Raw genomic sequence first — 12519 nt, 5'->3', positions numbered from 1 at the left:
AGAAAGTGATATGTTAGGGAAGTTGATTTGAGGGCCTTTAAGTTCATTGCAGATGTATGTATGTTTTTCTGAAAATGAACTCTCAGCCTTCCATTGTATGTTGTGAAGAAAACTGTGAGAGGCAGAAACATAACACTGACATAATTTGATACTCTTTAGTTGGATAATCTCGCTGGAATGTGAAAAGAACTTTAATTGCTTTAAACCACAAGGTGGTGAACTGAAAAGGAGTCCTTTTAAAAACAGTGCAGATGTGATTTCCTTTCTACTAAGGTCCCTCATTTACCTCATTTATTTATTACTATCAGCCTTTATTTTCTACTTCCTCCATCCATTTTGTTGTGTCCGTGTTATTTTCACCATACTTCTTAAGAGAGAAGAAAGATTGGCTATATGGAACTGAGCATACAGTGAGTTTAGAAAGCTGGTTCACTTTGTGATCAAACCTAGGTAGGACTTCTTCTCTTGGCTTCTCGGCTTCCATAGGGCAGAAATCAGAGGCAACTCTTCATGCTCTGGATAATATTACCCTGTTCCAAGTCAACACTTCAGAGTAAAGAAGAACTGGAAAGATTCCCTACGTCTTCATTCCTCTCACCCTCACATTCTCCCCACCAATCAGTATCTGCCATGAGACCATCAGCACCAGTGTCATGCCCTTGATTCTTGTTTACACCAGTCTCCACAAGCATCTCAGGACTTTGAGGTTATCTCTACTCTCGCAGAGACAATCCCAAATCCTTGGCCCTCTTTTTGTCTTTAGCAGGCATCATTTTCTGACATGCTACATATTTTACTTTGTCTTCTTTTCAGTAGATTGTAAGTATAATGAGGCCCTGGATTTTTGTCTGTTCATTGCTGTAGAGAAACAGTGATCAGCAGTAAGTACTCAAAATATTTGTTGAATGAATGTAGTAAATAATTGAATTAAAGTGTGTGGTTGTGTCTTCTGAGGAGGGAGAGATCAAGACAAATTCAAAGCAATCTTTTCTCATTTGCTTCTCTAGTCTTTTATATATTTTATTAGATGGTTTCTTTTCAAGGCACCTCATTTTCCATAGTAAACACTGTGAATGAATCAGGGTATTAGCCTATTATTTGCATTTTAACATCATCTTTTTCTTTTTAACAAAAAGAAAAATTCTCAATATAGGCACATTAAGTTACTGCTAACTCTAGTTCTCATCTTACTCTATGTGGGATGTTTTGTTTGAGTGTACCAGAAACTTTTCCATGCACAAATAATCTTCATTTATTCTGATCATCTTTGTTTTTATAGGGCTTTGCAGCATCTCTTAGATATTTACTAACTATTAGTGGATAATCAGTTGCACACAGAGTGTCATGGCTTGCAGCTGTGGTTTGAGGAGTTTTTAGCCTGCACAACTTCATTCCAACCTGCACAGCAGCTACCTGTTTCTGGAGTTGGGATACTTGAGAAGACATTTCGTCTTTCACATACCTTATCTTTCCAGACGCTAGGAGAAACACCAGTTTTATTCTTCGAAAGAAACAGACCTACTGGTAAATTCCTAAAGTACATTGGGGGGGAAAGGGAATATGCTACCATAGTGTTTCCAGAATCTAACATATATTGACCTTGGCTTGCATACTGCTGTTACAATGAACCTTTTCACTTCCAAAAATCATTTCAAAGCATATACAGTGTGTTTTTCTTTCATTGCATTAAAGATTTAACATATTTCATCTTTATCCTGGTCTATCTGGGGGAGTGGTAAACAGAAGATGTGATCCCATGAAATCTTTAGCAATCTTAGGCATTTTTGGTTAGTTCAGAAGGTACCTAAGAAGAAAGCCTACAATGAGAGAGCCTTAAGAAATCTGAATTAATACATTATTTGCTGCAGATCATTTAGGGTTGGTTGTTAATACAGGTCTACCCTGAATTATCTTGATATTTTACATGGAATCCAGCATAAGGTAACAATTTAAACTTCTTTTGGCACTGTGAGAGTGCCTATCTTATCACACTTTACCTAGCACTAATTATTGTTAAAAATTTTGGTTTTTATCATTTGGTAGAAGGAAAGTGTTTTGATTGCTTTTGTTTGTGTAGTCTCTTTGGTTAATTAACTTTACTTCCAGTGCTTGCCTTGACCTGAGTGGCACTTAATTTTAGATGTTGGAACCACTTGGAAAGAAGAGCCACAGTGTGCTCTTTATATCCCTAAGGATTTTTACCTTCAACCTTTGCCCTTTCTGATGAGATTTTGCTGGGTGTGGAAACAATAGCTAAGGGATTAGGAATAAAACAAGGCTGTAACTGCAAAGAAAAGAAACCTAGGGTCATTAGCTTTGCCTATGGACTCTCACACCCAAGCCCAAATCCCACTCCTCTCCAGTGAAATACGTAGTCAAAGGTTATCAAAGAATCAACTGATATGTCTTGCTGCATTTATCTACGAATGCATTTTAAAAATCTCATTTTGGGGCACCTGGCTGGCTTGGTCAATGGAACATGCAGCTCTTGATCTTGTAAGTGTGAGTGCCATGTTGGGTGTAGAGATTACTTAAAAACAAAATCTTGAAAAAAAACAAAAGTCTTATTTCAAAAAGCATATATAAATTATGAGAGGGCATATATACTCATTTAAAAAGGGCAAAACAGAAATGTATTAAATAGAAATAAAAGCATCCATTTCTTCCTTTACCCTTTTATCCCACCCTCCTGTGGTACAAATAGGAATTTTTAGAAAAAATTATTTCAGTGAGAGATAAGAGCGTGTGCGTGCACACGTGTGGCATTATGGGGGGCAGAGGAAGAGGGAGAGAGAAACCCAAGCAGACTCCCCACTGAGTGCAGAGCCAGATGCGAGGCTCTATCTCACGATGCTGAGACCAGACCCCAGCTGAAACCAAGAGTTAGGTGCTCAACCGACGGAGCTACCCAGGCACCCCTGGAATTTTTTTTTTTTTTTTAAAGAGAGAGAGAGAGTGTGTGCACCAGGGGAGGGGCAGAGAGAGAAGGAGAGAATCCCAAGCAGACTCCGTGTGTTGAGTGTGGAGCCCATGTGGGGCTAAATTGATCCCATGACCCTGAGATCATGACCTGAGCCAAAACCAAGAATCTTGACGCTCAACCAACTGAGCCACCCAGGTGCCCCAGGAATTTACTTTATAGGAATTTCATCTTGATAGTGAATAGAATTTAGTGGCATCTCGGTGCCAGTGAGGCTTTAGTTTAAGCTCATTCTATAAACTCCAAGAGGGAGCATATAAACTCCAAAAATGTCTGTTTTGTTTATGTCTGCTTAGTGTGTTGCCTGACAAATGGTAGGTGTCAAGTCTTTGTTGACTCACAGATTTATTGTAGGGCAAGAAAAGGAAAAGAATTGAGAGAATCTTAACAGAGCATCCTCTGGCCACAGCTTTGGGTTACTAGATTTCTGGACTAGTGCAGTGGTTCTCAGTGCTGACTGCACCTTAGACTGTCACCTGGAGAGCTTTTACAGAATACCAATGCTTGGGCTCCACACTCCAGTGATTCTGATTTGATTGGTTTAGGGTGAGACCCCAGCATCAGTACGTTAGAGTCTTCCCTTAGGATGCCTGCAGCAGTGATGGAGAACCACTGAACCACAGACAGTTGTTGCTTATTGAATGTTAATTGAGATCTGTGCTTTCCTTAATTCTTTGAAAGTCCTTTGTGCTTTGAAGGACACATTTTTATAGAGAATATTGTCCTTATGTTTCATTATATTAAAAATATTTTGCATTTCTTGATATACAACATATATATTCAGCACACGGATATTCAAAAACTTACTTGTATATTAAGATAATCATTTCTTCCTGATGCTAGAAAATACATTCCCCTCATCTTTGGTCCATGACATTTTATATGGTTATTTTATTTTTTAAAGGCCCTTCAATCCTAATGGAATATGGGCATTTGGCAGTAGAGAAAACACATCATATTAACAGTTTAGCAAAAATATATGTATATATTTTTTAAAGATTTTATTTATTTATTTGAGAGAGAATGAGAGAGCATGAGAGGGGGGAGGGTAAGAGGGAGAAACAGACTCCCTGCTGAGCAGGGAGCCCAATGCAGGAATCGATCCTGGGACTCCAGGATTATGACCTGAGCCGAAGGCAGTCGCTTAACCAACTGAGCCACCCAGGTGCCCCCAAAATATCTGAATTCTTATGCAGTATTCTCTTTTCGATGTCAAAGTAAGTGACTCAGCTTGTTTATTCTGTAATATTCCAGTCATCAAAAGTATTAACATGTTCAGCTGATGCAAATAAAAAATAAAAGCAGTTTAAATAACTACATCCTATCTAAATTATTAATTTCATGTTTGGGACAAAAATCAGAGGAATAGAATAGTTAATGCAACCTTTACTTTGCTATAAACCTTTTTTTTTTTTTTTTAAGATTTTATTTATTTGTCAGAGAGCACAAGCAGGGGGAGTGGAAGAGGGAGAAGCAGGCTCCCCGCTGAGCAAGGAGCCCGATGCGGGACTCGATCCCAGGACCCTGGGATTATGACCTGAGCTGAAGGCAGACGCTTAACCAACTGAGCCACCCAGGCGTCCCTAAACCTTTTTTTTTTTTTAAAGTGTGTGTATTCTTTACCTTTCTCCTTTCCTTGTCCTTCCCCAGCTTTTCCCCAAAGAAGAAATTATGTTATTTGTAACAAACTTAACTGCAGGAATAACTGTCAGAATAACTAGTGGTGATTAGCAGTTTTAAAGTTAAATCATAAATAGTGCAACATTAGTGAAGTGTGGTATAAATAAATTTGTAACAATACTTCTTAACTATGGGTTCCTTTTATACATTTTTATTTTTTACATACCTATTTTCAAAATCACTATTACACCTTGCTTATATAATCAGAATCTTGGCAGGTTGCTTCAGGAAGAGCATAACCAACCCTGAACATAAGTATGGTTATTTGAAGAGATACTAGATTTTGTGCCAAGTTAAACTATGCAGATATTAAGGAATGATGGGTTACATTAATAATGAGAAACCCAACTAATGCTTGTCTTTGATTAGACCTTCCTTTTCTACCAATAATGTAGGTGATAACTTGTTTTAATGTCCATTCACTCCTAGAAAATCTTTATAATGACTTAAATAAAATATAGTCTGGAAGATAACTTGTTTTAATATCCATTCACTCCTAGAAAATCTTTATAATGACTTAAATAAAATATAGTCTGGTACAAAGACGTGAACCCAGTTGATATGCAGAAAATGCTTACTAATAATGATGGAAAATGCATACCTTTCTGTATATTTTCATGTATAAGCAACAGCATTTGTTCTGCTATTGCTGAATTATTATTTTATTAGTAGGCCATGGCTTTGTACTGCTTGCTAAAACTTAAACTCTGTTCACTGGTTTGAAATTTGAAGGCCATACACTAGGTTCTAAAATGGAATTTACTGTTTCATAAATCAGTCCAAAAACAGTCTAGTACATTTGCATTTTCCACTATCTTTCTGAGGTATATTACTGATTAGAAATATAAGAGAACCGTCTAGTTAGTTTTTTTTTTTTTCCCCTTTTGTCCAGTTCGTAATTAAGCTGATTTGGTCAACCTAGGGCATTTTGAAAATATTCTGTAGAAAGAAGTCTAATCTCTTAGAAAAGTAATTGAATTAAAATCTTTTCTAGTCACATTCTTAGTTGTAGATAGATTTTATATGTGAGTTTATTTTTATATTTAGACAATATTTTCCCATGGTAGACTATTAAAACAGTACAGGAGCATATAAAGTGGAAAAATAACAGTTCCTTTGTTCCACCTAAGGAAAACCCACTGTTAACCATTTCTTGTGTGTACTTCTTGAAGTTCTACACACCATATCTATTTTTTCCTTTGAAATGCACATGTGCCTGCACATACACGAAGCCATACTGTGTACCATGTGTAAATAAATGTGTTATTCTTGGGGCGCCTGGGTGGCTCAGTCAGTTGAGCGACTGCCTTCAGCTCAGGTCATGATCCTGGAGCCCCGCATAGTATCGGACTCCCTGCTCGGTGGGGAGTCTGCTTCTCCCTTTTCCTCTGCTCCTCGCTGCTTTATTTATCTTAAATAAATAAAATCTTAAAAAAATGTGTTATTCTTTTTTACTGGCTGCAGAGATTTCTATTGTATGGAACTTTAATAAGGTATTTAAGTGATCCCATTTTAATAAACATTTAGATTTTATTTTGTGATTTTGCTATTCCAGTAAATTCCTGGTAGATACCGCTTCATAATTATGTGGCCGTATATAGAATAGATCCATAGAGGTATCACTGGGTAATTATAAAACATCAAATCTTGTGGTATAGGTACGTACTTTAATAACTTGACCAAATGTTTGGTGGATTGCCTTGTTTTGGAATCTTTCTCATAAAATTGGAATTCATAAGCAATATTTAGTTTACTACTTTTAAGTTAATGTAGGGGAGTAGTTCCAATTAATTAAGGTTTTACCTTGGGAAATGGATTGTGTCTGCATATATAATAGATAAATACTCAGAAGAAGTGACAGTGCTTGACCATCACTGTATTTCAATCCAGTAATAAGTTATTATATACATACTCATTTGTATGCTAAGCATTTGATATATATTCTTTTAATTTCCTGAGCAGTTGAGTGAGATTGGTACAGTGTTCTTATTTAATGTTAGAAGAGACTGATGATTAGAGAGGTTGAATGCTTTGCCCAAGGCCCCAGAACTGGCCACATGGAAACTATTCTTAAATGTAACTGTCCATTGAACATTACATCAGAAACTAACTATGTACTGTATGTTGGCTAATTGAATTTAAATAAAAAAAAAATGTAACTGTAGGATTCCTATTTCCTGTTTTGTCGTTGTATTCCTTCCAATAAAACAATATTTTCAGTCATTAAGAACCCAGTGAAAATATAATGGAAGAAAATAAAACCTGCCTCTGATTCTTGAAATGAAAGCTGCCATCTTCCTACCACCTCCAACTTTTTGGATTCATGTAAAAAGTGTTGTACAGTGTATTACAAATAAATAGAGTAAATTAAGGAGAGAAAATTTAATTTGGAATCACATTATGCTTCATGCTATAATAAAATCTCGTTTATCCTAAAGATAATTTACCCAATATCTCTAGCCATCTCTTATTCAACCGAAAAACAGAAATGCTTCCAGGAACCACCCAGGTGCCCCTGACCTTTCTTTTGTGAACAGGAATCCCTGTCTTGGGTTCCTGGGTAGCTCAGTCGGTTAACCAGCCAACTCTTGATTTTGGCTCAGGTCATGATCTCGATTGTGGGATCGAGCCTCTCACCAGGCTCCATGCTCAGTGCAGCCTCTTGCCAGGCTCCATGCTGGAGATTTTCTCTCTCCCTCTGTGCCCCCCCCCCCCCCCGCACTCTCTCTAAAAAAAAAAAACAAAAGGGCAAATTACGCTGGATAAATATGTAAAGCATTGACATACCTAAACTGTTGGATATGATATGTTCTTAACTTTTAACTTTTGTGAAGGGCCCTTTTCACTGAAGTATTGTTATTGTTGAAGTTCACAGCATAGTCTATTTAGTGTTGCAGATTCTCAAAAATGAAAAAGATTGATGGTGACTCAAAAGTGTACACATGTGACTGGGCAGAAGAAAACCTCTGTATCTGTGTTGCTGTAGGACTTTTTTGCAATTAGCTTGCAGATTTTGATTCCCCTCCTCAGAGTGTTGTGATTGCTCTGTACATTCTATAAATTATTTACACCCTGATGCTACTAAGTGACTACATTAATGGCACGTCTGACTCCACATGATATCAAGAACTTTAATAATTCATTACTTATTACAGCTACATCCCTGTAAGTTAGCATGCGTGGGAGCGGAGTTTACAACACATTGAGATAAGGCCTTCTCTGAGATCTTTACTCTCCAAGCATCATGTCCATAAATATTCAGATATTAGTGGTGTTTAAAAATAAAGGATTATTGACTGTTACAAAGCTAGACTCTTAGGTTTTGTTTATCAAGCATTAGATTACTTCAAGTTTTTCAGTACATTTTAGGGATATTCAAGTTGAAAATATTTGGAAGACAGTTCTCCATTTCAGGACTTTCGCTTAAAAAAAAAACCCAAAACCTGACAAACCAGCATTAGCTTATGCAAATTAAATGGAATTAATGCTTTGCCATTGGGAAGAATGGTGAGAGACTTTAAGTATCCAAATTCTTAATCTAAGAGTTTTATTTATTTTTAAAAGATTTTATTTATTTGACAGAGACACAGCGAGAGAGGGAACACAAGCAGGGGGAGTGGGAGAGGGAGAAGCAGGCTTCCCGCGGAGCAGGGAGCCCGATGTGGGGCTCGATGTGGGGCTCGATCCCAGGACCTTGGGATCATAACCTGAGCCGAAGGCAGACGCTTAACGACTGAGCCACCCAGGCACCCCAGTCTAAGAATTTTACATCTGATAGTCAAAGTCTTCCAGTCTTAGTCTTCTTCAGCCTTTTTGAAGTTCTTTATTATTTTTTTATTTTTTATTTTTATTTTTTAAAGATTTTATTTATTAGAGAGAGAGAGAGTGAGAGAGCACGAGAGGGGAGAGGGTCAGAGGGAGAAGCAGACTCCCTGCTGAGCAGGGAGCCTGATGCAGGACTCAGTCCTGGGACTCTGGGATCATGACCTGAGCGTAAGGCATTCATTTAACCAACTGAGCCACCTAGGCACCCTTTATTTTTTATTTTTTAAAGATTTTATTTATTAGAGAACACACATGAGAGAGCACAAGTAGGGGGACCAGCTGTGGGAGAGGGAGAAGCAGGCTACCCTCTGAGCAGGGAGCCTGACGAGGGCCTCAGTCCCAGGACCTCGAGATCACAACCGGAGCTGAAGGCAGACGCTTAACCGACTGAGCCACCCAGGCGCCCCTTGAAGTACTTAAAAAAAAAAAAAAAAAAAGAGGAAGGGTATGGTTATGGAAAGCAAGGGTGTGTCTGTGCACTCCCATATATGCACATGTCATGATTAAATTCCAGAGGGAAATTTAGGTATAAAAGAATGCATACATTTCTAGGGAGGAGGGGGAATGGTTAAGTCAATGTTGAATCTATCTTTAGTTTTCCAGTGACTCTGAGTACTTAAATACTGCTTTCCAAAAAGACAAAAAGGTTACTAAAGTTGGCAATTTGTAACCCTAGTACTTAGCACAGGGCCTGGCACATGGTTCAGTAAATGTTTATTGCATGACTAGCTGATGATCAGATCAATCCATATAATTTTAGACACCTGGTATTTTGATAACTCAAACAACTATACAGATTTTTACTATAGTAGTTTCCCTTCCCCCATATTCACAGGAGATACATTCTGAGACTCCCAGCGGATGCCTGAAACCGTAGATAGCATTGAACCCTATATATACTATGTTTTTTCTTATACATACCTATGATAAGGTTTAATTTATAAATTAGGCACCATACAAGACATTAACAGCAATAATAAAAAACAATTATAACCATATACGGTAATAGTTATATGAAAGTGGTCTCTCTCTCAAAACACCTTACCATACTGTACTCACCCTTCTTTTCTTGTGATGATCAAATGCCCATGTGATGATCAAATGCCCATGTGATGAGATGAAGTAAAGTGAATGATGTAGGCGTTGTGACCTAGCGTTAGGATCATCTGCTTCCAGAGCAGGGTTGACTGTGAGCAATTGAAACCATAGAAAGCCAAACTGTGGATAAGGGGGAGTGGGGGAACTACCGTAGTTGCTTTCTATGATAGTGCTACTTTGGGAGTGTATTGTAGTTCACGGTTAGTGTTTTATTTATTTATTTATTTGTTTGTTTGTTTAAAGATTTTATTTATTTATTTGACAGAGAAAGACACAGTGAGAGAGGGAACACAAGCAGGGGGAGTGGGAGAGGGAGAAGCAGACTCCCTGCCGAGCAGGGAGCCTGATGCGGGACTCGATCCAGGGACTCCAGGATCATGACCTGAGCCGAAGGCAGTCGCTTAACCGACTGAGCCACCCAGGCGCCCTCACTGTTAGTGTTTTAAAATGCCACCTAATGTGGATATGGGGTTCTGATCTCTGAGGCATATATTCTTTTTTTTGTCCATAATCAAAACTTTATTGAAAAACTGAGACCAGGGGCTCCTGGGTGGCTCAGTCGTTAAGCTCTGCCTTCGGCTCAGGTCATGATCCCAGGGTCCTGGGATCGAGCCCCGCATCGCGCTCCCTCCACGGGAGGCCTGCTTCTCCCTCTCCCACTCCCCCTGCTTGTGTTCCCTCTCTCACTATGTCTCTCTCTGTCAAATAAATAAAATCTAAAAAAAAGAAAAACTGGGACCAAAATAGATCACCATTGTGTACCTTACAAAATTAAACATAATTACATTATTTTGGTAGATTAACTGGAATTGCTGAACTGATGAGGCTTTCTGCAGTACAACACAAATTCAGGAGGTTGTGTGGATCATTAGTGTTGCTTTCTTCTCAATGAAGAACACCCCTCTGTGAGTCTGACCTTTCCTCCTGTTGGCTGGCACAACACTGTTGAACAGCCTACCCAAGTAACCACCATCTGAGCATGGCTGAGCACCGCGGTGATCTTGTAACAACGTGGACATTTTACTTCCATAAAATAGGAATATGGGCTTTGAACTAGCTGTTTCTTTTTATGTTTTCTCTTTTCCTCTTCCAAGGACGGGTGTAGTAAATCTCTAGCCAAAAGCCTGTTAATCCTTTATCGAGTGCAGACAGTCTGATCTCTGAGGCAACACCCCTAGTGAGCAGCACGCGATTGGGCTTGCAGCACTGGAGGCATATGTTCTTAAGACAGCGTTATCCTGTCGAGAGGCTCCAAAGTCTTTCCAGTATCCTTTGGGTTCTGTCAGAAAGCCTTTAGAGGGGCGCCTTTGTGGCTCAGTTGTTAAGCGTCTGCCTTCGGCTCAGGTCATGATCCCAGGGTCCTGGGATCGAGCCCCGCATCGGGCTCCCTGCTCCTCGGAGAGCCTGCTTCTCCCTCTCCCACTCCCCCTGCTTGTGTTCCCTCTCTCGCTGTGTCTCTGTCAAATAAATAAATAAAAATCTGTAAAAAAAAAAAAAAAAGCCTTTAGAGGTTCTTCAAAGAGATAGAGAAAATCGTACCCTTTCCCCCAGTAGAGACACTGGACAGTTTTCACTGATACTTAATACAAAGTAGGTTATACCATGTGTAAGGTGAGTTAACTTGATTGCTTTAGATTTCTTTAATAATAGTTTTCTTTAAAAGTGATTATCTGGTCATTGACATCCATGAGAGAACTGTAGATGATTATGGTCAAGAGTTACATTGCCAGAGAGATTAGGGTTTGGAAAGGCATTAGAAGCACTGTTATGATTAAAATGAAAGCTCTTAATCTGTAGAAGGGAAGAAGTGAAATTTTAGCAAGCATCAGCTATGGAATTAAATCATACTATGCTAGCCTGCTACATAGATGATAGTTGCCAGACCAGCCACCTTGGAGCAGAATGTGGACTATTGAACTTAAATTACAAGAGCTGAATTTTAGTTGAAATGCCACAATAAGTCTCTTTTCACTTGTATAAAATCCAGTGTTGTTTACTAGCAAGTGTGAGTTGGATGAAAGCATCTGAATATAAGGTTTTTATGTGGAGCAAATTCCTATTTTTATCTCTCAAATTTCCCAGTGCATACCCCTCCCTAGTCATGAGTTTTCTTGAGCTGATACCTGGTGCCAGGTATCTTGGAATAAAGGTGTTAGAACTGTTGTGGAAAAGGGATGGTTTCATCTGGCTTTAGTTATCTTATAGTGTAAGTTAAGCTCCTAAATGAAAGTGGCTAAGTTTTACAGATGGACAGACATGAATCTGGCTGAGAGCAAACTGTTCTCTGATAGAGACATCACTCAGACCTGCATGCATCTGTCAGCTGCTCGTGGTGGCGCAGTGAGAGACAGTGATCCGTTACGTTTCTCTAGTGTGCCCCTATTGCTAGCCATATTGTAACGTTTAATACGTCACTTGGGCAGACAGCTTGTGTGGGCTGGATTCCACTTCAGCCTTGTAAAGATGCCAGGAAACATCAAGGTGAATTTTTAAAGCCTATTTAAATATTTAGACTCATGACTAATTTCAGTGAAATCTCTGCTATATCTAACAAAGTGCTTGCTAGAAGTGAGATGGAATTTCAAGTTTATGGCTTCCTCACTTACTAGCTACAATCCAACTACCTTGGATTGACAAATTATTAATCTCTCTGCCTGTTTTTGTCTTAGGCAAGTGAGGACTGTAAAAGTATTTGCCTCATAAGGTAGTGTGTGGATTTAGGCAGTTAATATGTATAAAGTGCATAGAAGAGTGCCTGACCACCAATCATCATCATTAACATAATTTGGAGATGGATTTTTCTTCCCCAAAGCTAGATTGCTTTTTTTAGGAAGACCGTATCTCTGTTGAGGATATGGTCAACCTCATTTCTAATATAGAAGCTCACTATCTTGACTTGTGAAATCGATCTTCTTTTATCTACTGCTAAAGTATAA

General features: G+C 38.7%; 2 protein-coding genes across 12 annotated transcripts in view; one reads left to right on the top strand and one right to left on the bottom strand.

Moving 5' to 3' along the window:
• Positions 1-12519, top strand: part of LRIG2 (leucine rich repeats and immunoglobulin like domains 2) — an 84276-nt gene that overhangs the window by 18105 nt on the left and 53652 nt on the right. The window lies entirely within an intron of this gene.
• On the bottom strand, positions 10452-10613 carry LOC123858506 (small ribosomal subunit protein eS27-like). Its single transcript, XM_045895542.2, has one exon. The coding sequence runs from the start codon at positions 10611-10613 to the stop codon at positions 10452-10454; it is 162 nt and encodes a 53-aa protein (XP_045751498.2).

The sequence above is a fragment of the Mirounga angustirostris genome, unplaced genomic scaffold (genome assembly GCF_029215605.1).
Source record: "Mirounga angustirostris isolate CCGP_5_RB_7025 unplaced genomic scaffold, mMirAng1.0.hap1 SCAF_4, whole genome shotgun sequence".
Taxonomy (NCBI): Eukaryota; Metazoa; Chordata; class Mammalia; order Carnivora; family Phocidae; genus Mirounga; species Mirounga angustirostris.
This window is presented reverse-complemented; position numbering and strand designations above follow the sequence as displayed.

Excerpts from the sequence above, each read along its gene's own strand:
- LOC123858506 (XM_045895542.2), bottom strand. The coding sequence starts at position 10,613 with ATGGAAGTAAAATGTCCACGTTGTTACAAGATCACCGCGGTGCTCAGC.